This window comes from Branchiostoma lanceolatum, chromosome 1, assembly GCF_035083965.1.
Source record: "Branchiostoma lanceolatum isolate klBraLanc5 chromosome 1, klBraLanc5.hap2, whole genome shotgun sequence".
Lineage (NCBI taxonomy): Eukaryota > Metazoa > Chordata > Leptocardii > Amphioxiformes > Branchiostomatidae > Branchiostoma > Branchiostoma lanceolatum.
Window position 1 is genome coordinate 22,276,872 of NC_089722.1, and position 15,189 is coordinate 22,292,060.

At 41.8% G+C, this 15,189-nt stretch overlaps 2 protein-coding genes and 1 pseudogene across 2 annotated transcripts; all 3 read left to right on the forward strand.

Annotated features, from left to right (window-relative positions):
- The first annotated feature begins 291 nt into the window (after positions 1-291).
- LOC136441812 (arylamine N-acetyltransferase, pineal gland isozyme NAT-10-like) lies at positions 292-2,926 on the forward strand. Its single transcript, XM_066438325.1, has 3 exons — positions 292-606; positions 1,118-1,417; positions 1,896-2,926. The coding sequence occupies exons 1-3, from the start codon at positions 488-490 to the stop codon at positions 2,314-2,316; spliced, it is 840 nt and encodes a 279-aa protein (XP_066294422.1). The 5' UTR covers positions 292-487; the 3' UTR covers positions 2,317-2,926.
- A 114-nt stretch (positions 2,927-3,040) lies between these two features.
- On the forward strand, positions 3,041-6,201 carry LOC136441819 (arylamine N-acetyltransferase, pineal gland isozyme NAT-10-like; annotated as a pseudogene).
- Positions 6,202-7,605: 1,404 nt separating this feature from the next.
- LOC136441829 (adenosine deaminase 2-like) lies at positions 7,606-14,428 on the forward strand. Its single transcript, XM_066438346.1, has 8 exons — positions 7,606-8,004; positions 8,557-8,773; positions 9,413-9,623; positions 10,033-10,160; positions 10,704-10,909; positions 11,607-11,764; positions 12,372-12,574; positions 13,019-14,428. The coding sequence occupies exons 1-8, from the start codon at positions 7,692-7,694 to the stop codon at positions 13,116-13,118; spliced, it is 1,536 nt and encodes a 511-aa protein (XP_066294443.1). The 5' UTR covers positions 7,606-7,691; the 3' UTR covers positions 13,119-14,428.
- Positions 14,429-15,189: the final 761 nt, after the last annotated feature.

Sequence of the window (15,189 nt, forward strand, 5' to 3'; positions counted from 1 at the left end):
CCGTGGTGGTTCGGTCCATCTGAGTAACTTCGCATTGAACATTGCACCACTGGATAATTGCGCAAAATATGGTCGCATATGAGCAGTTAAACGGCAGTTAACGTTAAACATCTTCTACCGGTACCGTAGTCCGATTTTCTGGATTCATAACAGAATGTGTCTGTCTTTCATCAGAATTACGTATCGTATGATAACTAATGTGCCTGTCGAACAAAGCTTATAGGCTGTGTTGTCGACCATCATAGTTGTACTGTTCACGCGAAAGAAAAGTAGATGGTGGTTAACGTTAGATGGGGTTCTTTTTTTCAACCTTCATCTCTTTTAAACAATGAGAGAGCAACTCCAAGTAAGAATCGAAGTGAGTGAGCAAGCGTTGTGACCTTTGCCCTCTCAACCCATAAGCACCCGGAAGAGCCGGTCGATGTGCTATTTGTCCAGTTCGCCTGTCGTCCTATCCCAGTGACATCGCAGTTCAGAGTCAGGCATCATGGACGTCAGGCAGTACCTGTCACGGATAGGTTACCATGGTGACACCAGCCCAACCCTGGATAACCTTCGCGCCATCCACCAGGCACACATGCTGACAGTTCCTTTCGAGAACCTCAGGTACAACAGTCTTAGTCAAACCAATGGGGTCAAACGAGGAACCACGTGGTCAAATTCAGGCTTAGAAACTCCCATGTCCAGCCGGATTCGGACCTTGTTCTACGATGTTCGATCTGACGTAATTAGATCCGAACGCGTGTTCCATTTGGGATCACCTGCGGTCATTGCAAGTTTCTACTGTAAACCCAGTCGAACCATCGTTGTCGTGCCCTTTTTTTCCGCATCAAGAGAAAAACTACGTTTTCACACATTTTCACGATTTTCTGCAGAGAACATCTATTCTGGCACTCTTCTATGGACATTTAAAACATGCAACGAAGCTACTAGCGTCATTGTTGGTGACCTTGGGGATTGTTTTCGCCCAGAGTCAATTACCCCTCCCCTTATCCATGCACATGTGGCATGACATGCGTTCAAGACATTCTATCGTTGGTTTCTGTTACTAAATAACACTGACCTTATGTTCCCAAATGTTAAAAGATTTGTTTTCTTTTTGATATCTTCCGTACAGCATCCACTGTGGAGAAGAGATTATACTGGATCTTCAGCTTTTCTACAACAAGATTGTTGTGAAGGGACGAGGAGGGTGCTGTTATGAGAATAACGGTCTGCTCTCATGGCTACTTGGTCAGATCGGTTTCAACCTGAAAACTGTGAAAGCGCAGGTGAACAACACAGGAGCCCATCCTATCAACGTGGTGAGCATAGACGGAGAGCGCTGGGTTGCGGATGTGGGGTTCGGTTGTGTGTTCCGTACACCCATCCGTTTGGCAGCGGGCCAAGAGCACCTTGACGTCACCGGGACATACAGGTAACGATATTGGCCTAGTTTTATAATAGCTTTAAAGTTAGCCGATGTGCCTTACCTGAAGTAACTGTACCACTTCTTCATGAGCCCAAGAGCTATCTACCATTTAAAGATCATTGGATTCTAGAGCACAAGATAGGAAAAGCGGAGGCTCTGCTGAGAGCCACCAGGTCATTCATAATCCTTTGTTTTGCCGACACCTATCCACATGCCAGATATCATAAATATCTATCAATGGCCTATGGTGTCCGAAAACAACCAAATATATCCAACCGCAAACGCACTCAACCACAAACGGAACCGAAAACATAACCTTCTTGACGAATGTGAAAAGTCTTGATTACATTACAAAATGTCACGCGTTTGTTGTTCAGAGAATCTCTGAAGAATATGGAATCAACAAAAGCATTCCATTTGACAGGTAGATACAACTTTCCCTTTCACGTTAACTACATGAATGTACTTTGTTTTCGTCCTTAAGGCTTCAACAAGAGGGGGAAACGTGGATCCTTGAACGAAAGAGCAAAACCCGGCTGGATCCGGATGCCAACAACTTCGGAGCGACTCCTGGCGGAATTCAGATGGACGACCTTAATGTAAAATCTGGCGAGTGGATAGTGCTGTACAAGTTCACTTTGCAAGAACACAAATTGGAAGACTTCTCCGAGATGTGCTCCTATACACAGCGGGTTAGTCCTTTCTTCACTGGCCGACCATTTTGCATACTCCACCTAGCGGATGGCCTCATCACCTACATGGGAAGGAAACTCATCACAACGCGATACTACGAAACCCACCTTACCAAGACAACCAAGGTTCTGGATAGGGACGATGCAATTTTGTCGATTCTATGGGACACGTTCAGAATCAAACTGGAAAACCATCTTACAGTAAAAGAGTGAATAGTAGAATTGTCAAGTGCACAAAGCGGTCTCAATTTTGTGTTTGGGACACTCGTTGTCCTTTCGAATATGTTTTTTCAACAATGAAATAGCAATGAAGTCGCCATGCCATGCCTTATAGCATTGTTTAACTCAATTCTATGTAGAGAACAAGGCCAAAAGGAATTTACTTTGAAAATCATCCCGAAAATATATTGGGTTTCTTTTTACATTCTTTTCCTAGTGTATAAATACCAACCTTGTCCTTGGTACTGAAGCTCTATCAAATTCGAGATAACACATGGCTGTCTATTGACCGTGTAGAAATACAAACACAACTGCACATAATGACATTGGATATGATTTTAAAACTTATCAATAGAAATATCATGAAAGGTACGAAACACCAATGCAATAAATTCCATGCAACTTAGAGAGCAGATTTGTGAAAACGTCAGTCTCTGGAAATAATTGTTGCCAGTTAGGTTCGCTTAGGATTGATCACATGGTATCAAATAACTTTGCCCGAGAATTGCGGGAAATTTTAGTAGGTTTCCTTCGCCTTACGCAACTGGGACAAGATTTGTTACATGTCCTGAAATATGTGTAAACAAAGTTAAAAGCTGCTTAATTTTGTCTGTTTTCTTTGTGCCAACGGTTCTGACTTCCCATCCCATCCCTTGGCTCCTTCGCCCGTGGTGGTTTGGTCCAGCTGGGTAACTTCGCATTGAACATTGCACCGCTGGATAAGTGCACGAAATACGCTGAAAAATGGGCAATTAAGCGGCAGTTGGCTTCTACTGTAGTTCAATTTTCTCGATTCATAACAGAATGTATCTGTCTTTCATCACAATTACGTATCGGATGATAACTAATGTGCCTGTCATTGAACGAAGCTGATACTCTGTGTTCTCGATCATAGTTGTACTGTTCACGCGAAAGAAAAGTAGGTGGTGGTAGACGGAATTCTGTTCGTTTAACATTTATCTGTTCGAAACAATGAAATAGTAACTTCGAAGTGAGTGAGCAAGCGCTGTGACCTTTGCCCTGTCATTCCATAAGCACCAAGCAGAGCAGGTTGACGTGTCATCTGTCCAGTTCGTCTATTGTCCTATCCCAGTCCCACTGACATCGCAGTTCCCCATCCATATCCGATCACAACTGAAGACATCATGGACGTCAGACAGTACCTGTCACGGATAGGTTACCATGGCGACACCAGCCCCACTCTGGAAAACCTTGGCGCTATCCACCAGGCACACATGCTGGCCGTTCCTTTCGAGAACCTCAGGTACAACAATTTGTTTATTTGTTGTTTTTTTTAGTTCATCACAACGTGGATTATAGTCAAACGAGAAATAATTAGAGACGCATTTACCTGTTCCAACATATCTTCTAGACCAAAACATGCCTGGTCGGCAAAATGTAGAAAGAGATACTAAAAACTACATTTTTTTCGGCTCCATCCCTTTGCCAGAATTATGATGTTTACCTTTACAACTGACGGAGGGGCCGGACCAAAGTGCAACAGGGGCCGCGCCTCGCGTTTTCAGCCAGTAAAGCACATCGATAAGTCAGTCATGTTCTTCTCCGTGCAGACGTTTCACACTTGAAGATAGCCCTGAAACTCGTGCCGGTGGAGGTCGCCGGCTTGACGTCCACATCCGAAAGGGCGAATGCAAACATGCAAACCATTAATTTTACAAAATGGTCTCAAACGTTCATATCGGAAACATGCCCTACATCTCACTGTACCCGCGGCACGTTGGTGACCTTTGCTCCGACCGAGCGATCTGACAAAGCGCACAATGAATTTCATCGATAAAAAAAAAAACAATCGTCTTACTCTTTGTGTATTTCGTTGTCTTTTTAGTCATAATTGTACGTTTTGGATGATATCCCCATTATAGACTCAAGGGTAACACAAATCAAGTTTAGGTAGAAGCGACGCTGCCAAAGTGCCGTAGGTCCAGTGAGATAGGGCTTCAGTTACACTGAACTCATTTTCGAAATGTTGAAATATATGTTTTCTCGACATTCCTCCGTACAGTATCCACTGTGGAGAAGAGATTATACTCTACAACAAGATCGTACTGAAGGGACGAGGAGGGTTCTGTTATGAGAATAACGGTCTGTTCTCGTGGCTACTTGGTCAGCTCGGCTTCAACCTGAAAATCGTGAAAGGGCAGGTGGGTGACACAGGGGCCCATATGGTCAACGTGGTGAGCATAGACCTCTGAGCATAGACGGAGAGCGCTGGGTTGCGGATGTGGGGTTCGGTTGTGTGTTCCGTACACCCATCCGTTTGGCAGCGGGCCAAGAGCACCTTGACGTCACCGGGACATACAGGTAACGATATTGGCCTAGTTTTATAATAGTTCTTAAGTTAGCCGATGTGCCTAACTTGTAGTAACTGTACCACTTCTTCATGAGCACAAGAGCTATCTACCATTAAACGATCATAGGATGCCCAGAGCACAAGATATGGAAAGTGGGCGCCCTGCTACAGTTCCACAGACAGCAACCAGGTGGTCCATAATCGATTGTGTCCTTCGTTTTCCGACAGATACCCAGTACCCAGATACCAATTATCATTAAGATCCATCCACAGCCTCTTGAGTTATGGCGTCCAAATCAACCCAATCACAACAAGATTGGCAACATAAAAAGACGTTGCCAAACATTCGATTTGACCAATCGATACAACTTTCCCTTTCACGTTAACTACATGAGTGTACTTTGTTTTCGTCCTTAAGGCTTCAACAAGAGGGGGAAACGTGGATCCTTGAACGAAAGAGCAAAACCCGGCTGGATTCCGCCGTTTTCGAAGCGACTTCTGGCGGAACTCAGAAGGACGACATAGGCTCTGGCGAGTGGGTAGTGCAGTACAAGTTCACTTTGCAAGAACACCAACTGCAAGACTTCTCCGAGGTGTGCTCCTGGGCACAGCGGGAGAGTCCTTTCTTCACGGACGGCCATGGTGCGTGCGCCACCTAGCGGATGGTCTCATCACCTACATGGGAAGGAAGCTCATCACAACGCGATACTATGAAACCCACCTTACCAAGACAACCACAATTCTGGATGGTGATGACGCCATTTTGGCGATTCTATGGGACACGTTCAGAATCAAACTGGAAAACCATCTAACAGTTAAAGGGTGAAGAGTAGAATTGTCAAGTATGGGAGGGCAATTGTCAAGTTAAGGTGCTTAGGCACCTGTTTTGCCCTCCCTTTCACACTGTGATGAACCCAAATAAAGAAGTAAAGAAAGTGCTCAAGGTGGCCGGTCTCAATTTTTGTATTAGGGACACTCGTCAACCTTTCGAAATTACCTTTTCAACAATTCAAGCCCTTATGGGGCGATTGACTCGCAATAAAGTCGTCATGCAACGTAACAGTATTGTTGTGAATTAGATACCAAAAAGAATCTAACGTTCCATTGAAAATCTTTCCGAAAATACATTGGTTTTCTTGATATTTTGCTTTCCTTATATATAAAATACCAACCTTGTCCTTGGTACTGAAGCTCTATCAAAATCAAGATAACACATGGCTGTCTATTGATCGTGTAGAAAATACAATACAAACAAAAATGAACATGATTATATTGGATATGTTTTCAAAACTTGTCAATAACACATTCATGACATGAAAGCTACAAAACACCAGTGCGATACATCGCATGCAAGTTAAAGAGCAGATTTGTGAAAACGTTAGTCTCTGGACGATTCTGGAAATAAGCTATAGCCAGTTGGCTAAGGATTACGTGGTGTCAAATAACTTGCCAACGAATTGCGTGGAAATTTAGTAGGTTTCTTACGCCCTACGCAACAGGGGCATGCTCTATTAAAGGTCTGTGGGTACCGTCAACGTCCTATTTGATTAAAGATGGATTCAGAAAGGCAGCGGGTATGGATTGCGCTAAAGTCTAGCTTGGCTTAACGTTACATTCAAGCGCAGATTACTCTTTGTATAGAATGCATCGATTACGCTCTACGTTAAATTTGTGGCTACAAATTACATGGATTTAAAACGGCTGATTACGTTCCACGTCAAAGGGCAAGCAGGCATCAATGAAGGGCACGGCTTTGTTTTTAGTAGAGTTACTTAAGAGTAGAGTAGAGTTTCTTCGGCCAGGTAGGAAACGGCTGGTTCCATTACATCGTTTACACGCCGACTCCTCTCTAATACTAGTAGTTTAATCCTTTTTCTGCAATGTTCACTTTAAGCTTTGACAGAGACAAACTAAGGAGGTTTTATTAAAATAGGACAAACCAAAAGCCTTTGGGTTTGTCGTCCGGTTGCTCGAGTTACGTCACTGCCGAGATGTATTGCGCAATGTCTGACAGTACATTTTGTACTTGTAACTTGCGCGACAGCCACAGTTTGGAAGGTAGAATATAACGTTAATTGATCTAGACTAGTGCTTTTTATAAATGAAAAGTGACTCGTTGTTTTCGGTCCAGATCACATTGAATATACTGAGACAAGTATTCGATCCTTGTTATGCGCTCTTTGAACTTTGAACTTTGAACTTTATTCACCTTTGAAGCGGTGGCACATCGGCAGCGCCGAGTGCTAAAAGTACATACTTAACGCAGATTGAGATATCATAATTAACCAATATACAAAATCTAGTCGAGAGTATCGATGAGTAATAAAATAAAGTAACAGTATTAGCTGGTGCATGGAAACCAAAGAAGTTCAAAGAAGTAATATTATAGCAGTAAAAATAAAATATAGATAAATTTTAAAATGATAGCAGATAAATGGTAAACCTTTACTAACATTTCTATACCTAGCTGAAGCAGGAAACAATGGAATTTATATACTAAAAACAAACGAAATTGATATAAACAACAATACACAACTCGAGGGGAGTATGATAGACAGTGTCAGCTGGGTGGCAAGTGGATTACTTATTTAACCATAGTTGTATGGGGGGGGGAGGGGGCAGGTGAAAATAATATAAATAATAACAGTGGAGTCTTGGCAGTAATCTGGGTGTAAACAGTTAGCTATAGTGCGAAAAGCTATAACGGGCTAGGTTTACATGTAGCTGTGGTTTGAGGATATGATGTTACATAGTAACTGATAACAATTAACAGAGTCGTGAGATTTAACAATGATTTAACCATAGTTATCGTGTAACTATAATAGGCATAACAAAAAGTAGGCTGGGTGACAAATGGTCTACATAAGCAACATAGCTGGTTTTTAGACAATCAATTTGAAACTAATAGTAGAGATTACATGGTGTGGATAGAGTAGCTCCCCGTTGACAAGAATGGTTTGGCCCATTGGGGTCAAGGTTGACGCCGCTCCCAAACAAAGATCAGCTGATTGGCGCGAGCTGCGACACAAAGCCTAACGTTACGAAAACCCAATCAAAAATGCCGCCGCTTTTCGCCTTGCAGTTGATTTTCCTAGCCTGTACCGTACCCCACGTAAAAGCCGAGACCAAAGCAGACTTTCTAAACGTCAGGGCTAACTTGTTGTCGCTGGAACACGGGCTGAAAACAGGCGGAGACGTCGCTCTAGACGATGTGGAGCAGGCGGCGAACAAAGTGCTGATGGCCCTGAAGGTACAGGAACTGGACACGGCGCTCGGATCAGGAAGTTTCCCGCCGTCTACGCACTTCTTCCACGCCAAATCTGCGATAGAACAGAGCAAGGTGTTCCAGTTCATCAGGAAGATGCCAAAAGGTAACGTTACAGTCGTTGCGTTGTTGTACATACTCTCCACCATGCACAAGGCTCATAAATTTGAGGGCGTGGGAAAATAGTAGTTATTTTCCAGATACAGCCCTATTTGGGCTATAGCCCTATTTGGGCCCCGAATATCATGGATAAATAATGATTTTGCCAGAGGATCGTCTATTTAGCTTTAAGACCCTTCTTCAGCCGTCTCTGGACTGCGTCCAAGTTCACTTGATAGTCAGATTTTGGGTTGGTGGAAAAAGCAGTCCAGTCTGGACAGCGGAAAACATGGTTCATTAATGTCAGGGAATGACCATAATTTAAAATGGTCCAACTCTCGTAAAGAGCTATAGAATCGTAGCAGTCTAGTACCCCACTAATGTGTTCCTGTATGTTCTTTCACGAAGTACACTGATTGGCTATATGGGGGTCTGTATGCAAATATGACTGCCGAATTCAGGATGATTTGCGACGCTTTACAGATAGACTGGCAGCTACTGGTAATACTTTGGTGGTCTTGCTTACCCTTATTATACTCTCTATACTTGTTACTTTAAGGTGCTGCCCTCCACCTGCACGACGACTCCCTAGCAGACCTCACCTGGCTTGTGAAGAACGCCACCTACCGGCCGGACTGCTTCATGTGCCTGAACCGCCAGGGGGCACTACAGTTTACCTTCTCCGGTAGCTGGCCGCCACGTGATCCAAACTGTAACTGGAGACGCGTCAATGCCACGAGGATTGAAACAGGGAATGCCACCAAGTTTGATGCTGAGTATGGTCACAATCATCACCTTTACCTTAGATGTGTTAGTCTACTGTATTTTGCTCCAATGGTCCGTGTGCGACCAAATTACAGTCAGACCTATACAAAGACTACCTGGCCAATGTAACCACTTTTTGGTAGTGCCTTAGATGATTGTTCCCATCGACAAAAGCATTGAGAATCTTGTCTAAAGTGACCACCTGTCCACATACCGGTAGACCAGTTTTTATCAGTGGTATTCTTGGGCAGTTTTGACTGTTGTATGTTACAATGTAGTCATAGTTTTCATAGGATTAGAGTTTCTCCTACATTGCAATACAAAAACACATACATGCAAAATTTTGGCTGACTGAAAGTCAGGCTTTTAGCTGTCACCCCTTGCAGCTGGGTCCTTTCCCTTTTGCCCCTTGTTTTCATCCAGAAACTAGCAGTCAAGTTAATGTGGTATGAATTGATTTCAAAAAGTAGCCAACCGAACCATACTTTCAATTGTCCAAGTATCCTCTTACACCCCTTCCGCCTAACATGCTGCCACTATGCAATATTCACATCACTGCAGACTCACACCAAGACAAACAAACGAACACACCAACTGATCACAATAGCGGCATTTTCACCAGAGGTAACAATTATGTCTTCTTATTCTAGATTGGTGGCTAACATGTCCCTAATCAGAGAGGACCCAAAGATGGCGTACCCAACTCAGGCAGCAGTCTGGAGGGCTTTTGAAGGGGTTCTCACAGTGGCCAACGGCCTTGTATTCTACAGTCCAGTCTTCAAGGCTTACTTCTATGAGGCACTCAGGGAGTTCTATGAGGACAATGTGCAGTATATCGAGCTGAGAGGACTGTTGCCAAAAGTGAGCAAAATATGTATCTGCTGGAAATAATAAAAAAGAAAGAGACTGACCTGCTCTGTAACAGTCAGTACAAATTTCCTATCAAACCATTGTATCAGTCATTTTAATTTATAACACAAACCCAAAATAACACTGTATTCACTTGAAGCTTGTTACTGCTTGCCTGTGGTAAGCTGATGACTTTCCATTCACATACTTTAACTTATTATTGACTGTTACAGTAGATCAACGGTTTGACTTGAAATTTAGGATCTATAAATGGCAGACTGCCCTAAAACATTTCTAGCATCCTGATTGGAGTCGGTGTTGACAAAGACCTCGATCAGGATCTCTATCGGCAGAATTTTGCAAGATCCCAACCTCTACCCAGAGTGACATATATTTTAAACTGTGTTTGTTGTGTTTTCAGATCTATGAGCTGGATGGAACCACTCATGATGAGGAGTGGGTGGTGGCAGCTTATAAAGAAGTGACAGAACAGTTTGTGAAGGACCACCCAGATTTCTCTGGAGCAAAATTTATCTACTCAAGTATCAGGTAAGAGAATATCCCCTGATCTTAAGGAATCTAGCAGGTGTATTCTATACAGATCAATATCTTCTTAACCTTCTCCCTGCTGCCTAAACCCATAACCACTACAAATTTGGTGCCAAATGGCTTGACCTGAGCTAAAGGTTCCATTTACATTGTTTAGATTTGTGTTCTCTGTTTAGTTTTTGTATACCTGTCTCCATGACCCTTCCTCCATCCCATGACAGAAATTTGCTTCTTGAGACCGAGAAAAACTTCATGACATGAAAATGATGATTTAACAGTGATTCAACAACGTGGGCTCCCATTCCCAATACAATGAGTGGGACAGAAAAAACTCAAAGCTGGAGACGACCCTCAGCTACTTGTACATAGTGCATGGTGAAGTTTTAAAAAAAAGAAACTATGCAAAAGTATGCATTATTGATATCACAAGGTATGTTGATACTGCACATTTTTTCCATAAATCATATCCTGTTTTTGTGTATGTTTTGAATACATCAAAGAAATATACAATTTGCCATTTTTGTGTCTCTCTTTACCTATAAGGGCATTTAATCAAAGTGACATTGCCAAAGACGTGGCCAAAGCTGTGAAGCTGCGTGCGAAGTTCCCCTCGTTCTTCGCGGGGTACGACCTGGTGGGACAGGAGGATCCTGGCCACCCCCTGGTGTACTTCCTGGACACCCTCCTCCAGCCTGGGCAGCAGCACCCACCAGTGGACCTGCCATACTTCTTCCATGCAGGGGAGACAGGTACAGCCAAAACTGACAATTGCAAGAAGACCACTCACGGGACCGATAAAATCTGCTCTGTGTTAACAGGTGGTCACTATAGACAAGATTCCTAATGTCTATGGGACCACCAAAAAGTGGTTACATTGTCTTGTAGATGACCTTATGTAGAGGTGATCACTTGTACAGGTTTGAATGTGATTAAGGATGGACAATGTAGACATTCAAGAATTTGGTATATCCATCTAAAACATGGTTTGCAGCAAGGATAAAAAAATCTTGACTGTAAATGATGAGTTAAAACACTTTAATGTAATGTAATGTAATGTAACATTAACTTTAAATCTGACAAATTCTTTTTTTGTCTAAAGAGTTTTTTTTAGATAATTATACAAATTGACGTTCTAAGAAACCCATATCTTCCATGGTCCAGTGACTAATTCATAAACACAGGTATCAGGTGTTTTATGTCACTGTGAACTGCTTGAGATGATACCCCATGCAATGTAACTAGCCACTGCTACATGTACTTGTATATGAAGCCAATGCATTAGCCTGGAGGACAGTAATGATACTTTATTTTACTGCTGTTGACTATGATACTGTGTGATGAATACTCTAGTATCATAATGGTATCATAATGATTATATACTTTATGGATGATACTGTACATATTGGGTCTTTTAATTCTTTTAACATCATGTATTTCATTTGACAGACTGGGAGGGTATGGCCGTGGACTATAACATACTGGATGCCATCCTGTTGAACACGTCACGTATCGGACACGGGTTTGCACTCGCAAAACATCCCGTCGCCATGGATTTGGCAAGGAAGAAGGGCATTCCCATCGAGGTGTGCCCCATATCAAACCAGGTCAGTTTGGGTTGTAATTGGTACCAGGATCATAGAGTGTATCATACAAATGTACATGTGATTGATTATATCCTACAAAATATGTCAAATAAAGGACAGTTGACTTTGGAACATTGGAACATTGGATAACAGTGAAATTGTAAGCATATATTGGTCATGATAACAAGTCAAAGAACAAGACAATGCTTCACTCTTGTGAAAGATCCAAATCCATGATTTTGTAAATATTTCTTCATTGTTGGAATATATGTCAATGCCCTTTGTGGCTCCTTTTCAAATGACAGATGGCACACGTGTGATGGTAATATATGGTGTAGCCATGGTCTGCATTGCCAGAGCTTTTAATTATCTTTTATTGTGAAAGAAAGTGCATATGTATAACATAGGGACAGCCCTATGTTTCCGACACCCCTTCATGTATGTTTCGACACCCCTACATTCCTACCCCCTATTTTAGGGTTAATGTTCCGAGGGGTGTAGGGGTGTCAGAACATAAGGGTGTAACCATGTAACATAGGGACTTTACAGAGATACGTGTATAAGGTGGTGACCTTACCTAGTCAGCTTTGCAAATATCCAGGATAAACCTTCTCCATCTTTCACACAGGTGTTAAAACTGGTGGACGACCTTCGGGACCATCCAGTGTCCTTCCTCCTGGCCCAAGGTCATCCTGTGGTCATCAGCGCGGATGACCCGTCTGTGTGGGGTGCGAAGGGTTTGTCGTACGACTTCTACCAGGCCTTCATGGCCATGGGAGGTGTGGATGCTGACCTCGCGTTCTTAAAGAAACTGGCTTTAGACTCTTTAAGGTATGACTTATTATGAAATATTTATTGTAAGATGTTTCTTGTTAATGTGAAATACCTACAAAATTAATGTACAATGATTTTTTTTAAACAGGCTAATGATTCATTACCATAGCCTGTTGGTAATATTTTGTTCTACAGTCCATTACCTGTACCGGTGACCACCTCTGCATAAGGTCAACCTGGCCACTTTGGCCACTTTTTGGTGGTCCCTTAGATTATTTTTTGCATTAATTCAAGCATTTTAATGCTTAAAATAATTCCTGTCTACTTTGGCCACATGTCTAGTGTGACTATTTGCTACATGTCTCTTGAGTGGTCATGATAAACAGGTTTGACTGTAATTAGTAAAACTTTAAAGGAAGGGAGTGTTTCTCACTTCAGTGGATAGTAGTATACAAGGCCATTGCTATCTCTCTGATTTACATGTTCTGTATTTGCATACAGGTATAGCAGTATGGCAGAGAATGAGAGGTCAAAGGCCATGCAGCTGTTTCAACAAAAGTGGAAATCGTTCCTCCATGATGTCCTTTCCAATGGCATTTAAAGGTCAAGCATCACCACTGCATCCCTGCTGGAACATCAGTGAATGGACATTTTTAAGATGTACATGTTGGCAACCTACTTATCCAGTAAACCTCTATAATAGACCAATTTGAACGACGAAAACTGTTTTCGTCATAGGGGTGATTTTATTCACAAACTGTCAGGTCATCGCGCACTTTCAAACGCTTTCGAATGACATTCCCCAAACCAGGAGGAAGCAGGTGTTTGATTACAATCTAAATTATAACAGATAAGAACAAAACAAGCCATGTTTCTCCATACTTTATGCAAGTGAGAAAGGGGAATAGCCACCGACACTGTATAGCGATATGCAGAAACGTTTGATGGCATGTGTGCGGGCGCCCGCAAGAAGTGAATACCCATGAGACGCAGGGCTCTGTGACACCAGTCGGAGTTCTTGGAAAGTCGTTTGAATGCATTCTATTATCAACAGATGTGCGTGATGATCTGGCTGTATAAAATCCTCCCTGTGAAGAAATCAGTTTGTGTCATTGAAATTTGTCTATTTATTTTTGGTCAAGGTTAATAAAAACATGTAATATCAAGATCGTAACAATTTGTAAAGATGTACAAGTAACATTATCTATGTTACAAGTTGTATCTTATAACTGGCATTCCATAGCTTCCATTGAAGTTGGCCCATAGATAATGTTTCATTAGTTGATAACAAGTTGTCTTTCCTGTAACAAAATTCTAGTTGCCACCTAAGATGTGTCATTGAGCGTACTGTCAAGAAAAAGGCTACTACAATGTAGATTTCTTTATATGTGCAATTGAATTTAGTACAAAAATATGTCATTAAGCAAAATGACCAAAGGAATGTTCCAAATCTAGCTTCTACAATTGTACTTAACTGTATAAGGTCGATTTGCTGTTAAAGCCTGTCGAAATTATGACTATTTGAAGAACTGAAATTTACTTTTTGTAAAATAATGAAGTATTCAAAAGGCTATAGAATTTTTGATGAAGTATCTTCAATGTGTATTTTAACAAAGTTACTGACTGTTATCAATTACCCAAATGCAATCAAATGTATAAAGAGTAGTTTTTAACTATATGGTGCAGGTACACTTTAAACATGAGCACTACTGAAGATCTATATCTAAATTATCACTATTGATTAGTGTTTTGTGCATTATTTGTCACTGAGCAGTCATTTTAAGTAATACAAATAACAGTAGATTAACATTGATAGAAGACAGAAATGTTGCATAGTTTCCTTCCTGATATTTTACAATGTGAAAGTATGTAAGTATGGATTCCGAATAAAGTTTCCAAAAAAGCTAGAAATTTGTTTCCATTTTTGTAGTGTGCAATTTGTTTGATAGTTTGTAGGACTTTCCCACATAAAAACAAAGAGGAGGATAGGCTTTGTGTTAATAGAGTGGTAGGGACGTAACTATATAGCAAGTTAGAAGTTGTCATAAACAAAGGAGAGAAATACAGCAACAGCAGCTATTGTAGTCATGCAGCCTACAGCTTACACGCATACAGCCCACAATCTTAATATTTGTCAAAAACTAAATTAGAACTTTCGTTGCATTGATCGTCAGTGTGTCTTTAATGGAGTGTGGGGGCCGGCGTGTGCGCCGTGTATCTTCTACTGATGTCTTTCCATGGGTCACTTCAAACGTACCCACCAGAACGTGCCTTTGTAGTGGCTTAAGAACGTGTTACGTCATACCAAATAAAGGTCACGCCCTTGCCTTTGTGTTTACCGTTGAAAGTTAGATCGTACACCGTCTGTGCTTTCTAGTCTGCTGATGTTGTATCATTGTACGTTATTACTTCTCTCCATAGATATTCAGGGCGATAAATTTGCAGGAGAGGGCGCGCCCGCGGTCCGGGAGTTTTCTGAATGTCCCCAAATAGTGTTCTTTATCTGTTATAGGTAAACAAACTGACAAAACAGAGCGCTGAAATCTCTTCACAATCTTTTTAATGAATTGAATCAACTAGCCAATGAGGCTGTGGTACTGTTGTATTTATCATTCCTTTCACGACTCTTAAGTACAATACGTGTCCATGATTGGGGACAAATTAGCACAAAG

What these genes read in the sequence shown, in the direction of transcription:
- LOC136441812 (XM_066438325.1), top strand. Translation starts at nt 488, where the DNA reads ATGGACGTCAGGCAGTACCTGTCACGGATAGGTTACCATGGTGACACC. An exon ending in GTTCCTTTCGAGAACCTCAG is followed by an intron (nt 607 to 1,117) that starts GTACAACAGTCT and finishes TCTTCCGTACAG; the next exon opens with CATCCACTGTGGAGAAGAGA. An exon ending in GACGTCACCGGGACATACAG is followed by an intron (nt 1,418 to 1,895) that starts GTAACGATATTG and finishes TTCGTCCTTAAG; the next exon opens with GCTTCAACAAGAGGGGGAAA.
- LOC136441829 (XM_066438346.1), top strand. Translation starts at nt 7,692, where the DNA reads ATGCCGCCGCTTTTCGCCTTGCAGTTGATTTTCCTAGCCTGTACCGTA. An exon ending in CATCAGGAAGATGCCAAAAG is followed by an intron (nt 8,005 to 8,556) that starts GTAACGTTACAG and finishes TGTTACTTTAAG; the next exon opens with GTGCTGCCCTCCACCTGCAC. An exon ending in CTTCCATGCAGGGGAGACAG is followed by an intron (nt 10,910 to 11,606) that starts GTACAGCCAAAA and finishes TTCATTTGACAG; the next exon opens with ACTGGGAGGGTATGGCCGTG.